The 24,217-nt window shown below is 33.7% G+C and overlaps 1 protein-coding gene across 2 annotated transcripts; it reads right to left on the reverse strand.

Annotated features, from left to right (window-relative positions):
* Positions 1 to 14,794: 14,794 nt before the first annotated feature.
* On the reverse strand, positions 14,795 to 23,239 carry LOC144852777 (fibrocystin-L-like). 2 transcript variants are annotated; one of them, XM_078710753.1, is made up of 6 exons: positions 23,045 to 23,239; positions 22,174 to 22,331; positions 21,313 to 21,487; positions 20,826 to 20,993; positions 15,309 to 15,499; positions 14,795 to 14,916 (listed from the first exon to the last, which is right to left on the reverse strand). In XM_078710753.1, the coding sequence occupies exons 5-6, from the start codon at positions 15,469 to 15,471 to the stop codon at positions 14,897 to 14,899; spliced, it is 183 nt and encodes a 60-aa protein (XP_078566879.1). In that variant the 5' UTR covers positions 15,472 to 15,499; positions 20,826 to 20,993; positions 21,313 to 21,487; positions 22,174 to 22,331; positions 23,045 to 23,239; the 3' UTR covers positions 14,795 to 14,896. Both variants share the same exon structure in this region; 1 of them encodes a protein (XP_078566879.1).
* Between the last annotated feature and the right edge of the window lie 978 nt (positions 23,240 to 24,217).

Below are 24,217 nucleotides of genomic sequence, written 5' to 3' on the forward strand. Positions count from 1 at the left end.
CCTTTCGAGTGAAAGTCAAGTATGCATATACTGTATAATAAATATACATTGATTTTATTTGACAGAATGCAAAATAGAGTTCCCCAAAATGAAAATATAATAAAAATTGAAATACAGAAAAAAAAAAAACATCTTTTAAAATGAATAATAAAAATGTTCATATTTATTGAAACTGTTTATATCTTTTTTTTTTTTTTTTTTGGTTTCCCACTTTTATTTCATCGTCATTAACATTGTTTCATTCATTATGATTTTTACATATATACAGTATTCGGTTTGTAACATGCTATTTAATGTTAAATCTTACTGAACCTACCTGTAACTCATCGCAATCAAAGAACAGGCTTGTACCAATTATAAACGTCCATTCTCACACATACTTATCAACAGCTTCATGACTAAGAGAAGATGGCTCAATGACAAATGGCATCACCCCGATGTTGTTGTCAGCAAGAACAAGATCAGTCATTTGGAAAAAGACTCCATAATCCCAATTCTTCCAGATGAAGAAATTGGCAATCTGTGTGCAGTCTCTCTGACCATCCCTCGTCATGAACACCGTGCAAAGAAGTATGGCCTTCGTTGTTGCTCCATTGACTTTCAACGTCACAATCTCCCCACTGACATGGTACAGCACCATCTCAGAGCCTACCACAGTGTTGTCTTGTAGGATGACATCTCTGGAGCTCTCAATTTCAATACCTGCTGGCCACGATATATCCTCAGCATTGTAGCGGTCTTGATATGTACCAGGAAAGACAGAACAGCAGATTAATCTAAAATGTAAGTTACTATATAAGGGAAAGAGAAGTATTTTGGCATTGCTTACCTGCTCCAACTGTGTGGTGAATTACATTATCCTGAATTGTTAGTCCTGAAGTACCAAACATCCCGATAGCAGGACTGAAGCCATTATGAAATGTATACAACCGCTGGACCTTCTACAGTAACTTCTCCAATATCCAAGAAAGCAACCTAAGGGAACATTATACTTACCTGTTGATTAAGTTAATTAACAATTGGGATGAAATATTTTACAGTACTTTGTACTTAATTTATTATTAACATTAAAACATATTTTAGTGTAAATTAAAAACAATTTTATTTTATAGTTGTTTATTTATAATTTAATTTAGCATTTACTTAAACTATAGGCTTAATATAATTAAGTTAAGTTATCTTGCCCAGTGGGCTAGTCTCAATAAAAACAAAAATCAAGCCTTGCTGAAATGGAAGCCTTATAATTCTTTTTTGCACTTTTTTTTATAAAAAGAAGAATTATCTGCAATTGCGCCATTGGCTGCAACAGTATTTTTAATTAATGATTTATGATTTTTTTCAAATAACTACTGCATATATCACAATATATCACTTTTTAACAATTAGCCAGTAAATCATGGTCTGGTGTTAACATTCTGAATTTTCCACTGATGCAGTGATGCCTGAATTTCACTACACTGCATAAAATATTAGTAAGCCTATTATAAGATTACCTTTTCCTTCAAATAGAATACAGTAAATGTCCATCTGGGTCTTGTCTTCTAATATGTGATGCTTCAAAACACAGTCGTCTTCTGTTGGTCATTTTGAGATTTTTTTCTTCTGAAGAAACAATAACAATTCTACTAATTTTTTAATTAATTATTAATTATTAGGTTGTACAGACAGTGACCAACAACTTTATGTCTTGTCTGAAGAATCACCCAAGAACACAGACAAGTCAGCACAGATCTCGAATTATAAAATATTGCTTATTGAATCGATCAAAAGATGTGTACGGCGTAACAGTTAGCGTTATTTAAATATTCCTTGTTTTTAACTATATAAATATTGACTTTTTGGAACTGAAGTTGATTTATAAAAAGCATATAGGCTTATTTACATCGTATTTGTTACATATAACCCTGAATAGTCTTTGGTTTGGTGTTTAATATAGGACATGCGAATAGATTGTACTGTATTTATTAGGTATTGGTATAAAATAGGCTAGGCCAATACTAGGATGATAGGTCCCAGCATGTAGGCTAGCCTGCTGGGCCTAAAAAAAATAAACCTTAAACCAAAATTACATTTCCTAGTTTTTAGAATGAAAGCTGTCAACAGAAAACCTAATTGAATATAGGGTCTTCGGCCTAGGCTAGCTTGATACTAGACTAACGATATAGCCTTTATAGTAATAATACTAGCCTAGCTAGGCCTATAGGCCTAGGCCTAACCCATTCCCATAAAAGAAAGAAGAAGAAAACAGATCTGTCATATAGGCCTAGCTAGCCTAACTAGGCCTAGAGCTATAATAGACTATAGGCCTAGTAGGCCTAGAGCTAATACTAGGCCTAGGCCTATTATTATGATAGGCCTAGGCCTATTCTATTGTTGCAACCACTTTACCTTAAAAAAAACAATTTGTATCCAAAGCTAATTTGATACGAAGACATCCTTCCACATGCCAATAAAAAAACTACTAGCTAGGGGCCTAGGCCTAGCTAAGTATAAAAAGTGTATTGCTATACAATACAATACAACGGATAGGCCAGCTAGGCCTAGGCCTAGGCTAGGCCGAAATCAAACTTCCCCGCAGGAGGTTCGTGCAGGCCCACACTTTTTGAGACTCGTCAACTTATTGTTTAAGAATGCAGATATTTTTTGCCCCGTCGATATAAAATATTTTCCCGTAGAAGTAATTATTAGTTTATTACTAATTCTTATGTTAAGGTAGTATAAGTATAGGATTTGGTAAATCATTTAATACAAATAAATATAAGTAGAACCACCAGAACTATTTCCGCTATACAGCCCTATTTAAAAATGGCCTGGTCTAAATTAACATTCTACCTACTAGGGAACGTAGGTTGGCCGAGGCACTCTGCTTGACTTTCTAGGCCCCCCACACTACAAGTCCTAGGCCTACCCGTTAGGCCAATTTCTCTCGCGTTGTGGTAATAAGGATACGCAGCTAAAGTGAATTTCCTCCGCTACACTGAACCACGAGCTAAGCCTACATATTTACCGATACTCGTCAATTTATTTTTTTATGGCATCAATGCTACACATTTTGCCCATTGATAATACATTTTCTCGTACTAAAAAGTACTTATTAATTTAATTCATTATGTCTATACTTTATTTATTTAGATATTTAGTTTCCGTTTCTTGTTGAATAAACTGCAAATAAATAAAGCTATTGTATTTCTAAAGGTTCCTTTAGCAAAATGGAATCATCTTTCCTATAGTATATAAGAATACAAAAATATTTAGGATCTCGCTATTTATCTGGGCGATGTAGTCTGTGGGGTTAAAGAATACTCGAGCGGAAGAATACAACACATAATAACCATATCTATTACCAGTAAAACAGCGTCCTCTCTTATTATTTCGCGTAGGTTTCAAATAATAACGGGGAAAAAAAGTTAAGTAATATTTAATAGCATAAGTGTGTTCCACTCATAAAAGAGTATTTAATTCCAAAATTGTAATACAGTATATCGAAAAGTTAGATTTTTATTAGTGATAGAAATTTAGTATTATTTGGATAAAATAAAACTGTAAAAACATCATTCAAAAACCATCGTGGAAAAATACTTAACCAACTTCAATTTTGTTCAAATTTGGTACAATAATTCTATATGTATTTATTTATCTTTAGTATAAAAATTGGGTAATTTACTAGAATTTTAGATGATTTGGACATTTTTTATTTTTCAAAATATGATGCCTATGGTTCTACTATACATTTACAACATTTGTTTTTACTAAAAGTGCGCCTAAGTTATTTTTAAAAAAAAACTTGATACTAGTATTTTTCTTTTACATTATAACATTTGTGTAGTAAATTTTTCTTCTCATAAGCTATTATAGTGTAGGCCTACATTTATATTATAGTAGAACCGTTTAATTGGGGACAGCTCTTTTTACTATTTCGCCTTAACGTCTGTTTTTTTAACATTCGCCATTTACATTGCAAATTATAAATGGTATTATTATTTTTTAGTGGATTTAGAATAGCTAGAACATGTGTGATAGTAGTTTTGACTACACTATATCAGGGAAGAGTGAGATTAAAGCAGTCGTGAATTAAAATTTCAATAAAATTTGTCAACAAATATAATTTTACTGTTTCGCCTTAACGTCTGTTTTTTTAACATTCGCCATTTAGGCCTAGGCCTACATCGCATTATAAATGGTATTATAATTTATACTGGATTTGGAATAGCTAGAACAGTGTGTAGTTTAAACTATACTATATCAGGGGAATGAACGTGAATTAAAATGTCCATAACATTTGTCAACAAATATAATTTTGCGATTTCGCCTTAACGTCTGTTTTTTTTTACATTCGCCATTTGCATTATAAATGGTATTATTTTTATAATGGATTTGGAATAGCTAGAACATGTGTGTAGATCTTTTCCAGATGGATTTCTTTCAAACTAAATGAGGGGATCTGCTAGGTTCCCGCCCGGAGAAATAGTTTTTCTTACAAGATTTGAATAATCAACAATATCAACATTCAACAGTGTGGCGTGTTGACCGCAATGAATAACAATACCATCTTCCCCACTACACCTGCACCAACTCATTTGCATAATAACGCACGGCATACCAACTGATCAATATTTGTATAGGAGTAGCAATCAATGGGTTGGTTGGATGGCTGCTGTTGTTCATCATGTAATTCATTGTATCAGTTGTTTTGATTTCTCATGATCAATTATTCACTTAATTCATTTCATTTATTCATGATCAAACACAGTAAAATGTAGTACATGGTTTGGAATAATGTTCGTTTGTTCAAAGTTAATAATTCACACAGAAATTGTGAAATTATTTATTACAATAATGCATATGTATTTAAATAAATAGAGAGAATACACTAGCCAGGCTAGGCATCGGCATCTTTACACATTTCTATTTATTTGTTCCTAATTTTCTGACATAACTTAGGTGTTCTTAAAATTGAGGGCGCCAAACATAAAATTTACGAGATCGGAAAGAGGCGGGAAGCCAAAAAAAATGATGGTGTGCTCCCTTGCCTCTAGCACGGTAAGGCTCTCTCACAGCCTTGGGGGTACCACACATCAGATGCTTTGATGTTATTGCCTCATAATGTGTGGTGGAAAGGGGGACGTTTAAGTCTGTGAACCCCAAACACAGAAGCTCGCATAGCTTTAACTCTTTTCCACCGACCGGCATGGGGTTTGAACCCACGATAATCGTGTTCCACGACGCTCTACCAACTGAGCTATCCGGCCCTCTGGTTAATAGCAAGGTTAAAACTAGATTCGTTTCCTCAAAAGTACGTCATGAATATGCAAATTTATGACGTAACGATTAGAATGACGTAATATGAAGCGCGTATAAGACTATACTATTGTCACCTTTTATTACTCGTGTACATTGTGGCATAACGGGTAGTGCTCTAGTAACTATCGTTTGGATTGTATTCTCTCAGCTCTACTGGCTGGGGTTCGAATCTCTACGGATTTCTTTTTTTTTTAAAATAAATATAAAATGCTTTTCTTTTATTTTGAAAGAGAGATATTTAGAGAGTCAGGTTAATTTAGAATAATATAATGTAAAAGATTAACAACATCAAAATTCAACAGTGTGGCGCGTTGACCGCCGCGAATGACTAACAATTGAATGTCAGAAAAAAAGGAATTATAGTTCTCTTCGTTACGTGTTTAGAAAAGAATTTATATCTCATCGTTGGTGGTATGTCGGCGTTGTTATGCAAATGGATTTGTACAGGTGTAGTGGGAAAGATGGTATTCCAACCGTTTAAAACCAAAATATCGGCTAAATATATTCTTTTTTGCGTTTCAACATAATTATATGTTAATGATTCCAATTACGATACAAACTTTTTTTTTATTTTGTAGGTAAATTGGCAGATATAACCCTTTTTGTCTTTCCCCTTAACGTTTTCATACCACAATCGCTGTGCTAAGGGGAATTTATTATTACCCTTAAGGCCATTTTACACTAAAAAGAGGGAAGTAAAATCAACCGATTGACCCCTATCTAAGTTTATTTTCTGTCAATCCTTAACGCTACAATTTATATAAAACAAAATAATTAAATGGTTAAATTCTGTTTCACCAAATTTATAAATAATTCTAGGTCCTAGAGGCATGTCTTTTAATTTGTTGTCGGTGTCTTCTATTCTAGGCCTAGAAGGCCTAGCCTAGGTCTAAGTGATGCGGCCTTTGCCGCCTGGCTGGGCGTGAGGTGAGTTGGTACCAATTTTAAAAACTAGTTGCATAGGCCTAGTCAGCTAAGCTAAAAGGTTAGGCCTAGCCTATTATAGTCGCCGCATATAGTACTGTATATCGCTATTAATTAGGGCCAAAATTAAATAACTAGCCTAGGGGCCTAGCTAGGCCTATTTAGCTTATCTTTCTTAGGCTAGGCCCTAGCCTAAGCCTAGCTAGGTAGGCCTAGAATAGGCCTAGTAGATATTCGCCCAGGATTCGCGTATGGGTGTTAAACGGATGATCGGGCCCACTTTTGTATGCGCACCAAACAAAAGGAGGCCTCCAAATAGCCATAAATAAACACAGAACTAAATGGCCATTAAACTAGTTTAGTATCTAGTCAAGTATCAGCCGCGCAATGTTTTTATGAATATAGTAAATATTAATTAATTATTAAACAGCCGATAAATACTAATCAATGTGTCTTAATACAAAACAAATTTTACTAATCTAACATCTAGTTTTAATGATTAATTATAATAATTAATCGTATATTTCTTTTCTTATTTCTGCATATCATTATTATACATGATACCCCAAACAACAAGGCTCATCTCATAAACACAATATTTCTTGTTTTTTTAATTGTACTTCTTCATTTCTTATGCACTTGGAGTTTATAACTTGATACAGAAACCATAATCCTGTTATCGATAAAATGAATATTAATTATTAATATTGGTAATGGTAACTAATAATAAATAAACTAATTTCCAACATTTAAAAAACCACAATTTGCAGAATAAAACCAAAACGGAAACAAAACAACTTTATTTATAAAAATCACACATACTTATTGGCACATCTAAAATAAATTAAAAAAAAAAATGTACTGGCATAACTGACGGCCGCAATAACTGGTGGCTGAAATGATCCCAAAAGAGTTATGTTGTCTGGTACTCGTTGTGTTAACATTAATAATGTCTTTTTCCTTTTCATATAGGCCTAGTGTCTGATGTGTTGATGGAGTAAATGTTCTTGGGCAGCTGGTTGCAGTTTTTCTCATTTTCTATTTTTATATTGTTCTTAGTTGATGTCATATTCTAAATATGTAATTTGTATTGTCATGACGTTGAAAATATTTAAATAACAATTGTCCATGTGGTTTTTAACATCTTTAGATTCATCAGAGATTCATCTGATGTTCAAATCCAGTAAAAGTATTGGATTATTTTATTGATGATTTGTTCTACTGTACAATCATGTAAGAATTAGAAATCTGGCTACTCGCTCAAAGCTGCTACAGTAATGTACTGTGTTAGGAATACTATTAATTGAATCTAACATACACTGGATAGTTCCTAATTTCAGTCTGTTACAGTATTAAATTTAAGAATTTTATTAGGGAACATACTACACTAATTGTGCTTCATATTTTCATATTCATACCGGTAATTTTTTAAAAAACATTTGACGTTTTTAACATGTATGAAATCTATCTCCAGCAGGATCAATTACAGGACAATTGTTCTTGTCTTATATGTGATGATTTTTATATATAAATAAATGATCATAATGTAAAGAAAAATAAATTAGAAACATTGACATTCTAGCTGAAATACTTTGAAATATTTAATCACTGAATAACTTAATAAATTACACTTTAATATTGTAAACATTTCCAAATTGATCAGCTTGTATTATACCATGTACCGTCAATTCTAATAGTAACCCACACTCTAATAGTAACCCCCCTTCTAGTAGTAACCCAACTTATAAGTCAATCTATAGTAATAACCCACTACTACTACTAGTAACCCATGGGGGAGGTTATTATTAGAGTCACAAAAACTATTGAAAAAATGACATTAAGACTGGTCGTTTATTATGCAGCAATATTTTGAAAATAAGGAGATAATGCATGTTGATCTCGGGAGGACTGAGTGTTTTTGAGTTTATAAAATAAAGTTCAAACAAATTTATTTATTCGTACTGTTTTATTATTTTTCTATGATTTGCTGACCGGAAAAGTTGGGGTGGGTTACTATTTTCAGGTGCCTTACTATTTACAGGTGCCTAATTTAAGATTAGTAATAATAACCCACTACTCCAATAGTAATCCCCCTTCCCCCCCCCCCCCACTTCTAATAGTAACCCACCCTAAAAAACAATCAAAAAATAATAACCCAGGGTTACAATTAGAAGATTTACGGAATCAATTAGTTTAAACTAATTAATACATGCTATAGACTATTGTAGCCTAAATATCAAATTACACTTTTAATATTGCAAACATTTCCAAATTGATCAACTTGTAGTATATAACCATGTATCAATTAGTTTAAACTAATTAATCCATGCTATAATCTATAGACTATTGTAGCCCAAATATCGAATTACACTATTATTTATAATAATAACAGCAACCGGGAATCCACAAAATGTTAGGATTCAGCCAAGTAGCCTTTTTTGCAATTAAAATCTCATTACACGGAATCTCTTCGATGTTATAGAACACACTTCTCGTAGGCGTGTTGAATATGCGTGTAATAGCGTGTTGTATAAACGCGCCCTTAGGTGCAACAGCCTGACAAATTGATATGGTAACACTATTAAAAACAAGTATATCAATCAGAACGTTAACATACGTTATGTTATATCTATTTTCAAACCTTTTAAAATCAAAAACTCATCAGCATCATTTTTTCATTCTTAACTTTCATCCTTATAATTATCCAATTTTGAATTGAGAATCCAGGATTTGATGTCAACAATTTCGCTACCTCTTTCTTGCCTGCAAAATGAGAAAAACAAAAATGCAATTATTCTATCATCTCTTACAGATGTATTTGTCCTAAATTTGTCCTATTTTGATGTCACATAACAGCTATCCACTTGGAATCGAGAAATTGAATATTTGCGACCAACAACCGGCCCATATTTTATAATGTAAAATAAATTTTAAAAAAAAATGTACTGGCATAACTGACGGCCGCAATAACTGGTGGCTGAAATGATCCCAAAAGAGTTATGTTGTCTGGTACTCGTTGTGTTGACATTAATAATGTCTTTTTCCTTTTCATATAGGCCTAGTGTCTGATGTGTTGATGGAGTAAATGTTCTTGGGCAGCTGGTTGCAGTTTTTCTCATTTTCTATGGCTATATTGTTCTTAGTTGATGTCATATTCTAAATATGTAATTTGTATTGTCATGACGTTGAAAATATTTAAATAACAATTGTCCATGTGGTTTTTAACATCTTTAGATTCATCAGAGATTCATCTGATGTTCAAATCCAGTAAAAGTATTGGATTATTTTATTGATGATTTGTTCTACTGTACAATCATGTAAGAATTAGAAATCTGGCTACTCGCTCAAAGCTGCTACAGTAATGTACTGTGTTAGGAATACTATTAATTGAATCTAACATACACTGGATAGTTCCTAATTTCAGTCTGTTACAGTATTAAATTTAAGAATTTTATTAGGGAACATACTACACTATAAATTGTGCTTCATATTTTCATATTCATACCGGTAATTTTTTAAAAAACATTTGACGTTTTTTACATGTATGAAATCTATCTCCAGCAGGATCAATTACAGGACAATTGTTCTTGTCTTATATGTGATGATTTTTATGTATAAATAAATGATCATAATGTAAAGAAAAATAAATTAGAAACATTGACATTCTAGCTGAAATACTTTGAAATATTTAATCACTGAATAACTTAATAAATTACACTTTAATATTTTAAACATTTCCAAATTGATCAGCTTGTATTATACCATGTACCGTCAATTCTAATAGTAACCCACACTCTAATAGTAACCCCCCTTCTAGTAGTAACCCAACTTATAAGTCAATCTATAATAATAACCCACTACTACTACTAGTAACCCATGGGGGAGGTTATTATTAGAGTCACAAAAACTATTGAAAAAATGACATTAAGACTGGTCGTTTATTATGCAGCAATATTTTGAAAATAAGGAGATAATGCATGTTGATCTCGGGAGGACTGAGTGTTTTTGAGTTTATAAAATAAAGTTCAAAGAAATTTATTTATTCGTACTGTTTTATTATTTTTCTATGATTTGCTGACCGGAAAAGTTGGGGTGGGTTACTATTTTCAGGTGCCTTACTATTTACAGGTGCCTAATTTAAGATTAGTAATAATAACCCACTACTCCAATAGGAATCCCCCTTTCCCCCCCCCCCCCCACTTCTAATAGTAACCCACCCTAAAAAACAATCAAAAAATAATAACCCAGGGTTACAATTAGAAGATTTACGGAATCAATTAGTTTAAACTAATTAATACATGCTATAGACTATTGTAGCCCAAATATCAAATTACACTTTTAATATTGCAAACATTTCCAAATTGATCAACTTGTAGTATATAACCATGTATCAATTAGTTTAAACTAATTAATCCATGCTATAATCTATAGACTACTGTAGCCCAAATATCAAATTACACTATTATTTATAATAATAACAGCAACCGGGAATCCACAAAATGTTAGGATTCAGCCAAGTAGCCTTTTTTGCAATTAAAATCTCATTACACGGAATCTCTTCGATGTTATAGAACACACTTCTCGTAGGCGTGTTGAATATGCGTGTAATAGCATGTTGTATAAACGCGCCCTTAGGTGCAACAGCCTGACAAATTGATATGGTAACACTATTAAAAACAAGTATATCAATCAGAACGTTAACATACGTTATGTTATATCTATTTTCAAACCTTTTAAAATCAAAAACTCATCAGCATCATTTTTTCATTCTTAACTTTCATCCTTATAATTATCCAATTTTGAATTGAGAATCCAGGATTTGATGTCAACAATTTCGCTACCTCTTTCTTGCCTGCAAAATGAGAAAAACAAAAATGCAATTATTCTATCATCTCTTACAGATGTATTTGTCCTAAATTTGTCCTATTTTGATGTCACATAACAGCTATCCACTTGGAATCGAGAAATTGAATATTTGCGACCAACAACCGGCCCATATTTTATAACTACTGTAGTACTGTACTTGTTCAAAAATAACACTATATTGATCTCTTTCCCTTTAATGTTCAACAATATTCCAATTAAAATGCTTAAATACAGAAGTATAGGCCTACAGGTACATATGACAACCTCAGACATCCATCCTATATTAGACTGTGTTCCAGCCCGTAAATTTTGGCACATATGGCGTTTTATACGTATAATATAATACTCAGATTTACGCACTGGGGAAATATGTGAAGAAATCGATTTGCATGCCCGCAAATATCCGATAAGAATGACGTAGGTTATAATACCATATGTGCCAAATTATTTATCTTTACTATTTACGGGCTGGAACCCAGTCTAATCATATATATGCACTGCTCTTTAACCAATTGAATGCTCTTTGGCATGTGAATAACGAACCTTTTTAAATATAAACTTACCTGTGAGATCGTCATGGTTGTATAGGTCATCTCCTATAGTAGTAAACAAAAACAATTTATAACATTAATATTTTATACATTTTCGTTCTTGATACATTGTACATTTGTGTTTTCAAATGTTTTGCTGCTAATATTGTAGTAGACTTACCTGATGTTGTGGCAATTTCTAGTTGTCCATAACTATCAGCATCATCTGCTGATAAACAACAATAAAATGTTAAGAATGTAATGTTTACGAAAATCTAATTTGTGTCTGATAAGTGCCATTTCCGGCATCTACAGTTGCACAACTCTTAAACATTTCTTATGACACAGGGACAGATTGGAATGGAAAATGGGACATGGATTAATTAATTTTAACACTAAAAAAGAACTTCATAGAAAGAGTCAATCTTAATTTCACCTCACCTCAGCACCAGCTGGTATAGATTTTTATTAGTAATGTTTTATAAGCTTACCTGTGATGTTTTCTTCTTCTTTAAAAGTTTCATCTGCTGATCAATAATAAAAGAAAAGTTAACAATTTAATATATTCCTAATATCTATCTGTACATTAAGTACTTTGATTGCACTGATTGCATTGAAGAACTTAAGATCTACCATAACATTTTTTTCCATGTTTAAAACAACAAATATATGGTCTTGATTTTATGGCACTCTGGAATTGTCTCTTCTATTAGCAAAAGAAGTATTCTCATTTTACATACTTTGTTTATAAACTATATTAAAGCTTACCTGTAAAAGTATTCATTTCTACTTCTAGGCTTCTGGGTTATCTCCTATAGAAAAACACAATAAAATAAGTTTTTCTTATTCTTCTTACCTGTACAAGTGTTGCCACTTGTTAATTTGACAAAATTTGCTGATTTTTCAATTACCTACTGGCAGAACAGGTAAGTAAAAGATATGTACTGTGTGGGTAATAAGCTGTACGGACTATATAAAGGGCAGGAAATATTTTGAGATAATCTAGGTTTTGGCGAGATTCTGGTTTTTAAGGTGTTTATGCTTTGTGAGAGTGAAGTTTGCATTGTACCAGCAACAATGCCTATTTTTTTTTTAAAAAGATGTGCCGTGTTTAAATCGTTTTCACCCGCAACTACAGCAATTGCATTATAATTCTTCAAGGTTGATATGTCCTTGGCTATTGGCTTGTCTTTAATTTGAGGCGATTTATACAGCCGATGAAATCAAATTTGAAAGTAGTCTGTAATTGGATTTTTATGGGAGTGTCGACTTGTAGGTACTTTTGGCTATAGTCTTCAACATAAGTTGCTCTTAGAGTGGATACAATAGTCTACAATTGAAGATGCTTTTAAAATTGGGGTAGGGGAAGTATTAATAGAAGGTAGTGGGTTAAATAGAGGGAGACCTGCATTGAATATTTGAAATGGACTGTAGTCTTCAAAAAGAAGTTGCTCTTAGATTGGATACATCACTAGTCTACAATTGATGGTGATTTTTGAATTATAATGCAGTATTAAATAGAAGATGGATGGTTAATTAGAGAGAGAACTGCATTGACAATTTGAAAATGACTTATAATTAATTAAAAAATCACCAACCTTGGAATCCAGATGTTCTGCAATATCCGTTGTAAAATCTTCAATTAGATTAAACTGAACATTAAATTTCTCCAAAACTTTTACTGTTGATCTGCGATTGATATGTGGAAAACACCCTCAATGACAGAAAACTCTGTTGAGTTGATACCTTCTAGCGTGGATGAGTTGGAATAAACAATGCTGAATTCAAAGAAGTAACCACTTCCCGACAGATTGGCCCAGCCATGGATTATATCTACAGTGTTGTTGTTGACGAGCTCTGCATCAGATACTCCTGGGCATTTTCCATGGATGTGAAGAATGTCCCAGATTTTGCACAATTTCAGCCTGAAAAAATCAAAAAATCATTGAATAATTCCTTTTTTTCGTAGAATATTTGTATCAAACCTATGGTGTATTACCAAAGCTTGATAGCCTACAGTATATTGGAGTTTAGAAAGAATTGTGTTAAAACCTACACTGGTATCCAATATAGAGATGCAAGGCTGAACCTCAAATGGATGGTTCTCCATAGCATCAGCCTTAAACGTATACTCATTGTGCTTTGGAATTGATAGATGATTTCTACTCCTTGGTCACTAGATGCCTCTTCTTCAGCTTGCTTCTCAGAATACCTGTGAACCAATTAGTTATGTTGGTTTGTAATGATATAGGCATTATGGTTATGTTTGTTGCACGCCACACATGAGAATACAATTTAAGACTTTGGACAAGACGATACAAGCCAGTTCTATACTACAGTAACTCTACAGAAAACTCTACTTCAACTCATTACTTCTTAAAATGTGACTTACGTTTCATTGCCTGTACTTGGACCTCCTGTTGTATTTGTTGCTCTCACACCCCTTGTTGGGTCTTCAGCTGGGGGAGAAGGATCGGTCATTGCTAATAACCTCAACTTCAAGACTCTCGTACAAAGTACCGGTTTGTGCTGCATTAACAATTTCTGCTTGAAGGTTAACTAACTCATCATGTTCAAGGGTTGAATTGCCTGTAAGGAAAAAATATTAATTATTGTTTACATATTAAAAGAATAGGTAATTAAATAAAATTCAACTCATTTCTAAACATATGAAACTGAAAAAAGAAGAAATCTGGATAGATTATGTGATACTTTAATATGGTTAAAGAAAGCTATTTACTTATTATATATACCAAACTGGCAAGATTGTTAACAAGATCTTCTTCATAGAAAACATCAACAGGAGCCACACCAAAGTCAACCATTATAACCGGTGTAGTGATGATGTCAATTGGGTCACTACCACGTATAAGTATCCAAAGAGTCTGCCAATCGCGATCAAAATAGTTCTCGCCATAAATGCTGGAGTCAGGAGTTGGCATGAACTGATCGTTTGGATCTTCTGGAACCCATATTTCTCTTTCTATTAATGGCAATGATGTCGAAAGAGTTGACAATTTTAAATATCTTGGACTTACATTTGATTCACTTATGTCATGGAAACAGCATGTTGAACAAGTAGCTTCTAGAGTATCACAACGTATCGGTATTATTCGTAGATTAAGATATTATATTCCAAATTTTGCTTTAAGACTACTTGCTAATGCAATAGTATTACCTTGTTTTGATTACTGTAGTAATGTTTGGTCAAATTGTAACTTAGAACTTGTTAATCGTCTTCAAGTACTTCAAAATAGAGTAGCTAGAATCATTCTTTATGCTGATATGTACACCCCTATAACAGAATTGATGTCCTCACTAAAATGGAAGAGTGTCCATGACAGATGGGAAAATGATTTATTAATTATGCTATTTAAATGCCTACAGGGTTTAGCACCATCTTATTTAACAAATCTATTCAAATTTATGGACACTTTTCACACAAAAAATACAAGAAGTCAATCAACAAAAACTCTAAATGTTCCAGCATGGAACAATATTTATGGAAAGAGAATGTTTAACTATAGAGCATCAACCTTATGGAATAATCTTCCTGTACATATCCGTAAAAATTTTCGGTGAATGGACTGGTCTTGTTTCAAGAGTGCAACTTTAATAGGAGGAAAGATTTAGGGAAGAATCACAGTTTACAAAAGCTAAAATTCAACATTAAAGCAGACAACCAACCTTTATGTGGACATTTTTCATCATAAGGAATTTTAAGTCCACGTCTCGGATCTCTATCCCACTCGTATGGAGAATCAGGAATAACATAACCAGGCCGTGATCCTCCTAGAATTCCACCATCTTCATCTCTGATCATTGCTTTCTTAAATGCATCACAATCCATCTCCACGCAATCAGAAAGATTAACTTTACTGTTAAGATTAAATGAAAAGTGTAATGTATTGAACTTGATTAATATTACTTGCTACCAATTATTTAAACTTCCTTCACCTGTTACCATATATGATGAGTTTCGGGATCCCTTTGACCCGGAGGGAGAGTACCCGTCAGGGTTACAGGTCCCAGGTTTTTAGTTGTTTTTAAAATTAATTAGTGTTCCATGACCTTCTCATCAAAATTAACGTCTCTCATAAAATTAAGAAAAGTTGTGCTATGTCAACATAATGTCAATGACGGCGAAATGTCCCCAATATTGGGGATAGCTATGAAAACAAATAAGTAAGTAGTAAGTAACTTGTATTTCAAGGCAAAAGAAATTACTACAGAGGAGAAGAAACAAGCAACACTGTTAACAGTTATTGGCCCATCATCTTATAAGCTTTTACGAAATTTGGTTACACCAGAAAAACCCAAGGATAAAACATTCGATGAGCTGGTAACAGCTATGAATGGGCATCACAGTCCATGTGCCTAGTGAAATTGTACAGCGATACAAATTCAACTCACGCTTTCGACGTGATAATGAAACAGTGCCTGAATTTATGGCATCGCTTCGATCGATGGCAGAATTCTGTAACTTTGGAGCCTCGCTCAATACAATGTTACGAGATCATCTAGTTTTTGGCGTCCGTAATCACGGAATTTGGTCTTTTGGCAGAAAAAGCACTGACACTGGAAAAAGCTGTTGAAATTGCAACTAGCATCGAAACTGCAACAAGAAATGTAAGAGATCTGGCGCAGCCAACCTCTGCAGCTGCAGTTGAAAATGTAAACAAAATTGCTTACAAAAAGAAGTCAAAATTTACGGAATTGTTCAAAAAATGTCCAAAATTTCCACTTTTTAAACTTCAAGAATTATGCTATAATATTGCCATTTATGCACATATATTATGGTAACATCATCTTATAAAGCCATAGTAACTAGTTGTGTAAAAAAATAAAAAGGTCTAAATTTTGACATTTTTCGAAAAATTCACTGCGGGGGACCAAAGGAATTTGTTAGAAAAATTGCCAAATTTTCTTCTTTTTAAAATTCAATAAGTATGCTATAATATTGCAATTTATGCACATATATTGTGTTAACATCATCTTATGGAGACATAAAAACTAGTTAAGTCAAAAAATAAAAGGGTAAGTATTTGGCCATTTTTCGAAAATTTCACTGCTGGGGACCGAAAGAATTTTTCGAAAATTTGCAAATGTTCACTTTTTAATATCCAATAATTATGCTATTATATTGTCATTTATGTATATATATTGTGTTAACATCATCTTATAGAGCCATAGTAACTAGTTATGTAAACAAATAAAAGGGTCGAAATTTTGCCATTTTTCGAAAATTTCAATGCGGGGGAAAAAAGGAATTATTTCGAAAAATGGCAAAAAAATTCGATAATTATGCTATAATATTGCAATTTATGCACATATATTGTGTTAACATAATCTTATGAAGCCATAAAAACTAGTTATGTCAAATACAAATAAGAAGTCGAAACCATGTTTTCGCTGTGGAAAGAATAACCATTTGCCAGACAAATGTTATTTTAAGCAACCTTCGTCAGTTAAGCTACGTACGTACACTGGACAAATAATGGATGTTTTGGGTAAAATTAATGCTGAAGTTACATACCAGAGTACTACTACAATATTACCGTTAACGATTGTGCGAACAGATGGACCTACCCTAATTGGTCGAGACTGGCTTCAGTTTATAAAGTTGGACTGGCAACAAATCAAGGTAATAAACCAATTAGATTTAAGTTCACTGCTTGGTAAATACCAAGAAATATTTAAAGATGAACTAGGTACCCTTAAGGGTACTGAAGCAAAAATGTATGTTGATAAAGAGACAATGCCAAAATTTTGCAAAGCCAGAAATGTTCCGTATGCTTTGCGACAGAAAGTAGATGACTAACTTGATCGCTTACAACGAGAAGGCATTATTGAACCTATACAGTTTTCAGACTGGGCTGCACCAATAGTTCCGGTACTTAAGGCAGATAAATCTACCATTAGGATCTGTGGTGACTACAAAATTACTGTAAATAAAGCAGCCAAAGTTGATCAGTATCCTTTGCCCCGAAGAAAAATTTACTAAATTGGACATATGTCACAAGCGTACCAACAATTACTCTTGGATAAAGATTCTCGAAAATATGTTGTAATCAACACTCAAAAGGGACTTTACAATATACACGGTTGCCGTTTGGAGTCTCTTCAGCACCAGCGATTTTCCAGCATGTCATGGAAGGACTATTACAAGGAGTTAAAGGTGTTACAGTATACCTGGACGATATATTAATTACAGGAAAGAATGACTTTGAGCATTTCGAAACTCTTGAAACCGTCCTAAAGCGACTGGCAGATGCTGGACTTCGTCTAAAAAAGAGTAAGTGTGTTTTTATGGTTAAATCTGTTGGTTATTTGGGACACCTGATCGACAAAGAGGGATTGCATCCCACAAACGCCAAAGTGAGAGCAATTAAAGATGCTCCAGCGTCTCAAAACTTGACAGAACTGAGAGCTTATTTGGGATTATTATCTTATTATGAAGTTTTTACCAAACTTATCCAACACACTTAATTGCTCTGTTATATGCCTTACTTCGTAAGGATAAAGCTTTGAACTGGACAAATTTAGAACAATCTACTTTTGATAAATCAAAGGAATTGCTACTTTCCTGCAGAGTACTTGCACATTATGATCCAAAAAAGGAAATAATATTATCGTGTGATGCATCTCAATATGGAATTGGGGCTGTGTTAGCACATCGACAAAGTGACGGTACAGGAAGACCAATCGCATTTGCATCTAGAACACTTGCAGAAGCGGAAAAAAAGTATTCGCAAATTGAGAAAGAAGGTTTGGCATGCGTTTTCGGGGTAACGCGATTTCAGTCTTACATTTATGGTAGACATTTCACATTGGTAACAGACCATAAGCCATTGCTGGGTCTTATTAATGAGGACAGACTTGTGCCCAGCCAAGCATCAGCTAGAATCCAACGTTGGGCACTGAAATTAGGTACATACAAATATACATTAAGATTCAAACTGACAAAGTCCCATGCCAATGCGGATGCCTTAAGCAGATTACCATTGCCAGGAAAACCAGAATCAATTCCACAACCTGCCGAAACTGTTCTATTGATGGAGCCAATGAACCAATCTCCAGTTTCCACAGCAGATATTAAAGGTTGGACGGTTAAAGATCCAACACTTTCTCGAGTTCTTTACTACATTGAAAAGGGTTGGCCCAATACTAATCCAAAAATTGAAAACTTGCAACCATATTGGATGGATCTGACAAAGAGAACTCTCTACACAAGATGGATGTATTTTGTGGGAAAATAGAATTGTTGTTCCACAGCCTGGTAGAAAACAGTTGCTACAAGCACTACATGACGGTCATACTGGAATTGTCAGAATGAAAAGTTTTGCTCGGGATTCGTTATGGTGGCCTAATATGGACAAAGACATATCAAAGCAGTGCGATACATGCCAATCCAATCAAACTTTACCACCTAAAGCACCATTGCACCCATGGAATTGGCCAAATAGACCATGGTCACGATTAAATATCGACTGTGCTGGACCATTTATTGGAAAAATGTTTTTAATACGATGCATACTCAAAATGGCTTGAGGTAATTCCGGTAAATTCCTCAACGACAAATACCACAGTGGATAAGCTCAGGCTTATATTTGCATCGCATGGATTGCCAGATAAAATAGTATCCGACAATGGAACATGTTTCACCAGTGATGAATTTCATACATTCGTAAAGCGAAATGGAATAAGACATTCTTTAACAGCCCCATATCACCCATCATCGAATGGTCTTGCGGAACGTGCTGTACGCACATTTAAAGAAACAATGAAACGTACGAAAGATGGATATATCGAAACAAAAGTCGCAAGATTCTTATGTTGTAATTTGTATGTTCTTGTTATCAGTTTCTTGTTTTTAGGACCCAAGTGGAAATAAGTTTTTAACTTTTCTTGGCATTCCTTGTAATCAAGGCCTGTTTTTTCCGTGCAATTGTTTTTCTATTTTCTATGTATTATATTTTATTGTTTTTTAACCTTGATTACCAAATAAAGTTAAAAAAAAAACAATTCAAGATTCCTATTTAAATATAGAAATACACCTCATAGCACAACTGGCAAAACACCAGCAGAATTACTGAATGGCCGAAAATTGAAAACGCATTTTGATCTTTTACACCCTTATCAAGCAGATCGTGTTATCACTCAACTTGAAAAACAGAAATTAGCCCATGATCGTCATGCAAAGAACGCACTTTTGCAGAAGGAGAGTAGGTGTATATAAAGAACTTTAGAGGACAAAATCTGAAATGGTTACCCGGAACAATAATATTAAAATCCGGTCGCATCTCATTCAAGACAAAACTAGAAGATGGACGAGTTTGTCGTCGTCATGCCGACCATATCAGGAAGCGTTATAGGCCTGTTCAAACTCAGGATAAACAGCTTACAAACAAAGATGATCCTCCACAATTACCTCCAATGCTCATTAATCCAAATCTGAACAGTGGAAACATCACAATCGACTGTCGAAGCACAGTCTATTACTGCTCAGCGAAGAGTATACCTTACTCGCGATAGAAAACCGCCGGAAAGATATGGACATTTTTAATAACTGAAATATAGAAACTTTTATGGACATTATTACTGGACAATTTAAAATGTTGATCTTATGTTTTACTTTATACAGTGCATTATACCATATACATTTAAAGTGTTATTAAACCATAACTTAGTACAGTGCTGCTTTGATTCAATTATAAATAAATAGCTTAGAATTGTTTATAATAGAAGGGAGGGAATGTAATGTATTGAACTTGATTAATATTACTTGCTACCAATTATTTATACTTCCTTCACCTGTTACCATATATATTATGTTAACCCACTTCTATATAACCCTGGCTACTTAATGGTCACTAATGGCTAAAGTAGACCCCTCTGCTGAGACCACTAAACATTCCACCTTGACAGATTAATTACCCATTACCGATATTGTTATTATATATAGTAGATGTAGAATAAAGAATAAACACTTCAGTGCTAGCTTTCAACTATAACAGAACTTGTCTCTCTCTCACTTATTTGTATTGTAAATCGGTACATTACAAAAAGTATTGTAGGTAAGTGTACTAGGTTGATGAAAATAATGCAACTAGCAAGTAAGGATACACAATGATTTACATTTACGTAACTTGGATAAATGCAAGTGGTCCGTAGATATATAGGATAAATACTATTAGTACTTACCCTAAATTAGGTATATGTATGTAAACCCTGTTCTTGTCTCTGACTGTTACCTTCTTTGTACAGTACCTACAGCGGACATTGGGTGGATACCATCATCATTTGATGGATTGGTCATAGTAGCGTAATGATCTTTCTTACACGCAGTATCAAAATGAGCGAATGTGACATCTATTGATAAGAAAGAGCAAAATACCTTTATTTGTAAATAAATAAGTATGTTGAAATATATTCATTTGGTAAGTTTCACCAAAAATGTATTCCGATATTAAAGACATATTTTATGATAAAACAGTACTAAGGGACAACCTCAACATTACAGTGGTGATAACTTGGATACAATGGCAATTTTATGTTATCCAAATAAGCATTCAGCTTCATGTGTAAACAGTATGAGTATGCGTTTCCTGCAATAGAACTCAACTGGTTTGTCCAAGTAAGGACTAGGTTTGTCCAAGTAAGGACCAGATTATGTCATGCTTTTACATACCTTGCAATCTTGTGTTTCCAGCAATAGCTGGGTAATTATGTATACCATGAAATGGAAAAAATGGAGCACCATTATCACCAGACATGAAATTTGCCCTCACGTATCCAGCATTTCCATTGTCTGGACCACAAGGTGCACACTGTTTTGCACTTTGACCTGCATTCTCCGGTTGATTCTGAAATATTTACATGAAAATGTTAATGGGAAAATGTAATATTTTAATCAGAATTTATAAATTACGTGACTGATTACACAATGGAATGGCATTATCAGTACACGTTAAGAAAAAGAAGGTAGAAGAGTAAGAAAGTCCTTTGACAAATTTCCTTATGAAAGTCAAGTATGCATATATAATATCTATACATTGATTTTATTTGACAGAATGCAAAATATAGTTCCCCAAACTGACAAAATAATAACATTTGAAAAACAGAAATAAAATCTTTTAAAATGAATAATAAAAATGTTCATATTTATTGAAAATGTTTATATCTTTTTTTTGTGTCTTTTTTGGGTTTCCCACTTTTATTTCATCGTCATTAACATTGTTCCATTCATCATGATTTTTACATTTATACATTATCTAATCTAATTCATCATAATTGCTTAATTACAGTATTCAGTTTGTAACATGCTACAAATGTTTATATTCTTACTGAACCTACCTGTAACTCATCGCAATCAAAGAACAGGCTTGTACCAATTATAAACGATGACTACATTCTCACACATACTTATCAACAGCTTCATGACTAAGAGAAGATGGCCCAATGACAAATGGCATCACCCCAATGTTGTTGTCTAAAATCTAAAATGTAAGTTACTATATAAGGAAAAGAGAAGTATTTTGGTATTGCTTACCTGCTCCAACTGTGTGGTGAATTACATTATCCTGAATTGCATCCAGATAGCAGGACTGAAGCCATTATGAAATGTATATTCACGTACAAACGATGGACTTTCTACAGTAACTTCTCCAATATCCAAGAAAGCAACTGAATAATGTGGCTCATAATAATCTGAAACAAATAAATAAGTGTCACTATCGAATGAATAAGTGCCAGACAAAAACCTCAGGGAAAAAAAAGTTACAATTACAGAACTAACACTTTCCAATGTAAGAATGTTCCTTTATAGAAGTATTTTAACACAACCTGTGTTATTATAATGTATTATTCTGGTCCTCAAGCTTTACTGGAAACTGAGGAAATTCGGATTAGGCCCTCCACGGACCCTCGACAGCCAGCAGTGCAGCGCCTACCAGATCAGCACACCGGGAGACAATCCCCTACTTTTTTCAAACAGTGTACCACGTTCTTTAATGTGCACTGTTAAGTACACAGGACCAACGGCTTTACATCTCATCCGAAGAATAAGGCAATGAGAGTAAAGCATCCTGCCTAAGGAACCATGGTGGTCTATTTATAATTATTTTCTCTCAATCTAATAACAATCATTGCCATGATTCAATAAATTGTTTATTAATTAAAAATATAAAAATCATCACCATTAATGACCAGAAATAATGAGTGATAGAGCTGATAATGTTAGTTTTCCCAACGATTATATAATCTTAAGTTTCCAAAGAAGGAAAGAAGGCAAATAAAGAGAATGCTAGAAGTTTGGACTGGCAAACAGTTTAGTGTACACATAAACAGTAGTTACTGGCACTGTATACTTCAACACAAAGAATAATTATTCTAAATATTTATTTCTTAGGCTTAATACTTACAATAGTTGATTAGATCCACTGCTAGCACTCTTCTTCCTTAGATTCATTCGCATAGTCTGACATTTTAACTTAAGGTACCTTCTCTGTGGGTGCTCAAATGAAAACTGTCAATGGATGTCAAAGGTTGAAAAAGCAATGCGTTGCTCAATTTCTAAACAATGACCCTGTTGTACACACATTTGACTGGATATTTGTTTAATTAATGTACAGTATGTATATGCATGTATGAACATGCTCGCCTGCATCTTAAATTGAGAGGATCTGTGTGTGTAGCATCCAATAAGAATTTAGTGAAGTTCGAGAAGCTGGGAAGAGCAACCCTGTGTTGATCTGGGCCTCCGTGGATAAATTGAACTTATTATACCTATTCATGGTAACAGTAACGTTTGTTGCTCTTAGAGTGGATACGGTAGTCTACAATTGAAGATGCTTTTAAAATTGGGGTAGGGGGAAGTATTAATAGAAGGTAGTGGGTTAAATAGAGGGAGACCTGCATTGAAAATTTGAAATGGACTGTAGTCTTCAAAAAGAAGTTGCTCTTAGATTGGATACACTAGTCTAGATCTGCGATTGATATGTGGAAAACACCCTCAATGACAGAAAACTCTGTTGAGTTGATACCTTCTAGCGTGGATGAGTTGGAATAAACAATGCTGAATTTAAAGAAGTAACCACTTCCTGACAGATTAATGGCAAGATCAGTGAAGTTGGCCCAGCCATGGATTATATCTACAGTGTTGTTGCTGACGAGCTCTGCATCAGATACTCCTGGGCATTTTCCATGGATGTAAAAATCATTGAATAATTCCTTTTTTTTCGTAGAATATTTGTATCAAACCTATGGTGTATTACCACAGCTTGATAGCCTATATTGGAGTTTAGAAAGAATTGTGTTAAATCTACACTGGTATCCAATATAGAGATGCAAGGTTGAATCTCAAATAGCATCAGCCGTTGTAAACGTATACTCATTGTGCTTGAGAATTGATAGATGATTTCTACTCCTGGGTCACTAGATGCCTCTTCTTCAGCTTGCTTCTCAGAATACCTGTGAACCAATTAGTTATGTTGTTTTGTAATGATATAGGCATTATGGTTATGTTCGTTACAAGCCACACATGAGAATACAATTTAAGACTTTGGACAAGACGATACAAGCCAGTTCTTTACAAC

Source organism: Antedon bifida, chromosome 9 (assembly GCF_963402885.1).
Source record: "Antedon bifida chromosome 9, ecAntBifi1.1, whole genome shotgun sequence".
Lineage (NCBI taxonomy): Eukaryota > Metazoa > Echinodermata > Crinoidea > Comatulida > Antedonidae > Antedon > Antedon bifida.

Coding starts and splice junctions, on each gene's coding strand:
- LOC144852777 (XM_078710753.1), bottom strand. CDS start 15,471: ATGGATTGTGATGCATTTAAGAAAGCAATGATCAGAGATGAAGATGGT. Junction 14,917..15,308: donor TGAAAAATGTCCACATAAAG/GTTGGTTGTCTG, acceptor ATTCTGTTATAG/GGGTGTACATATCAGCATAA.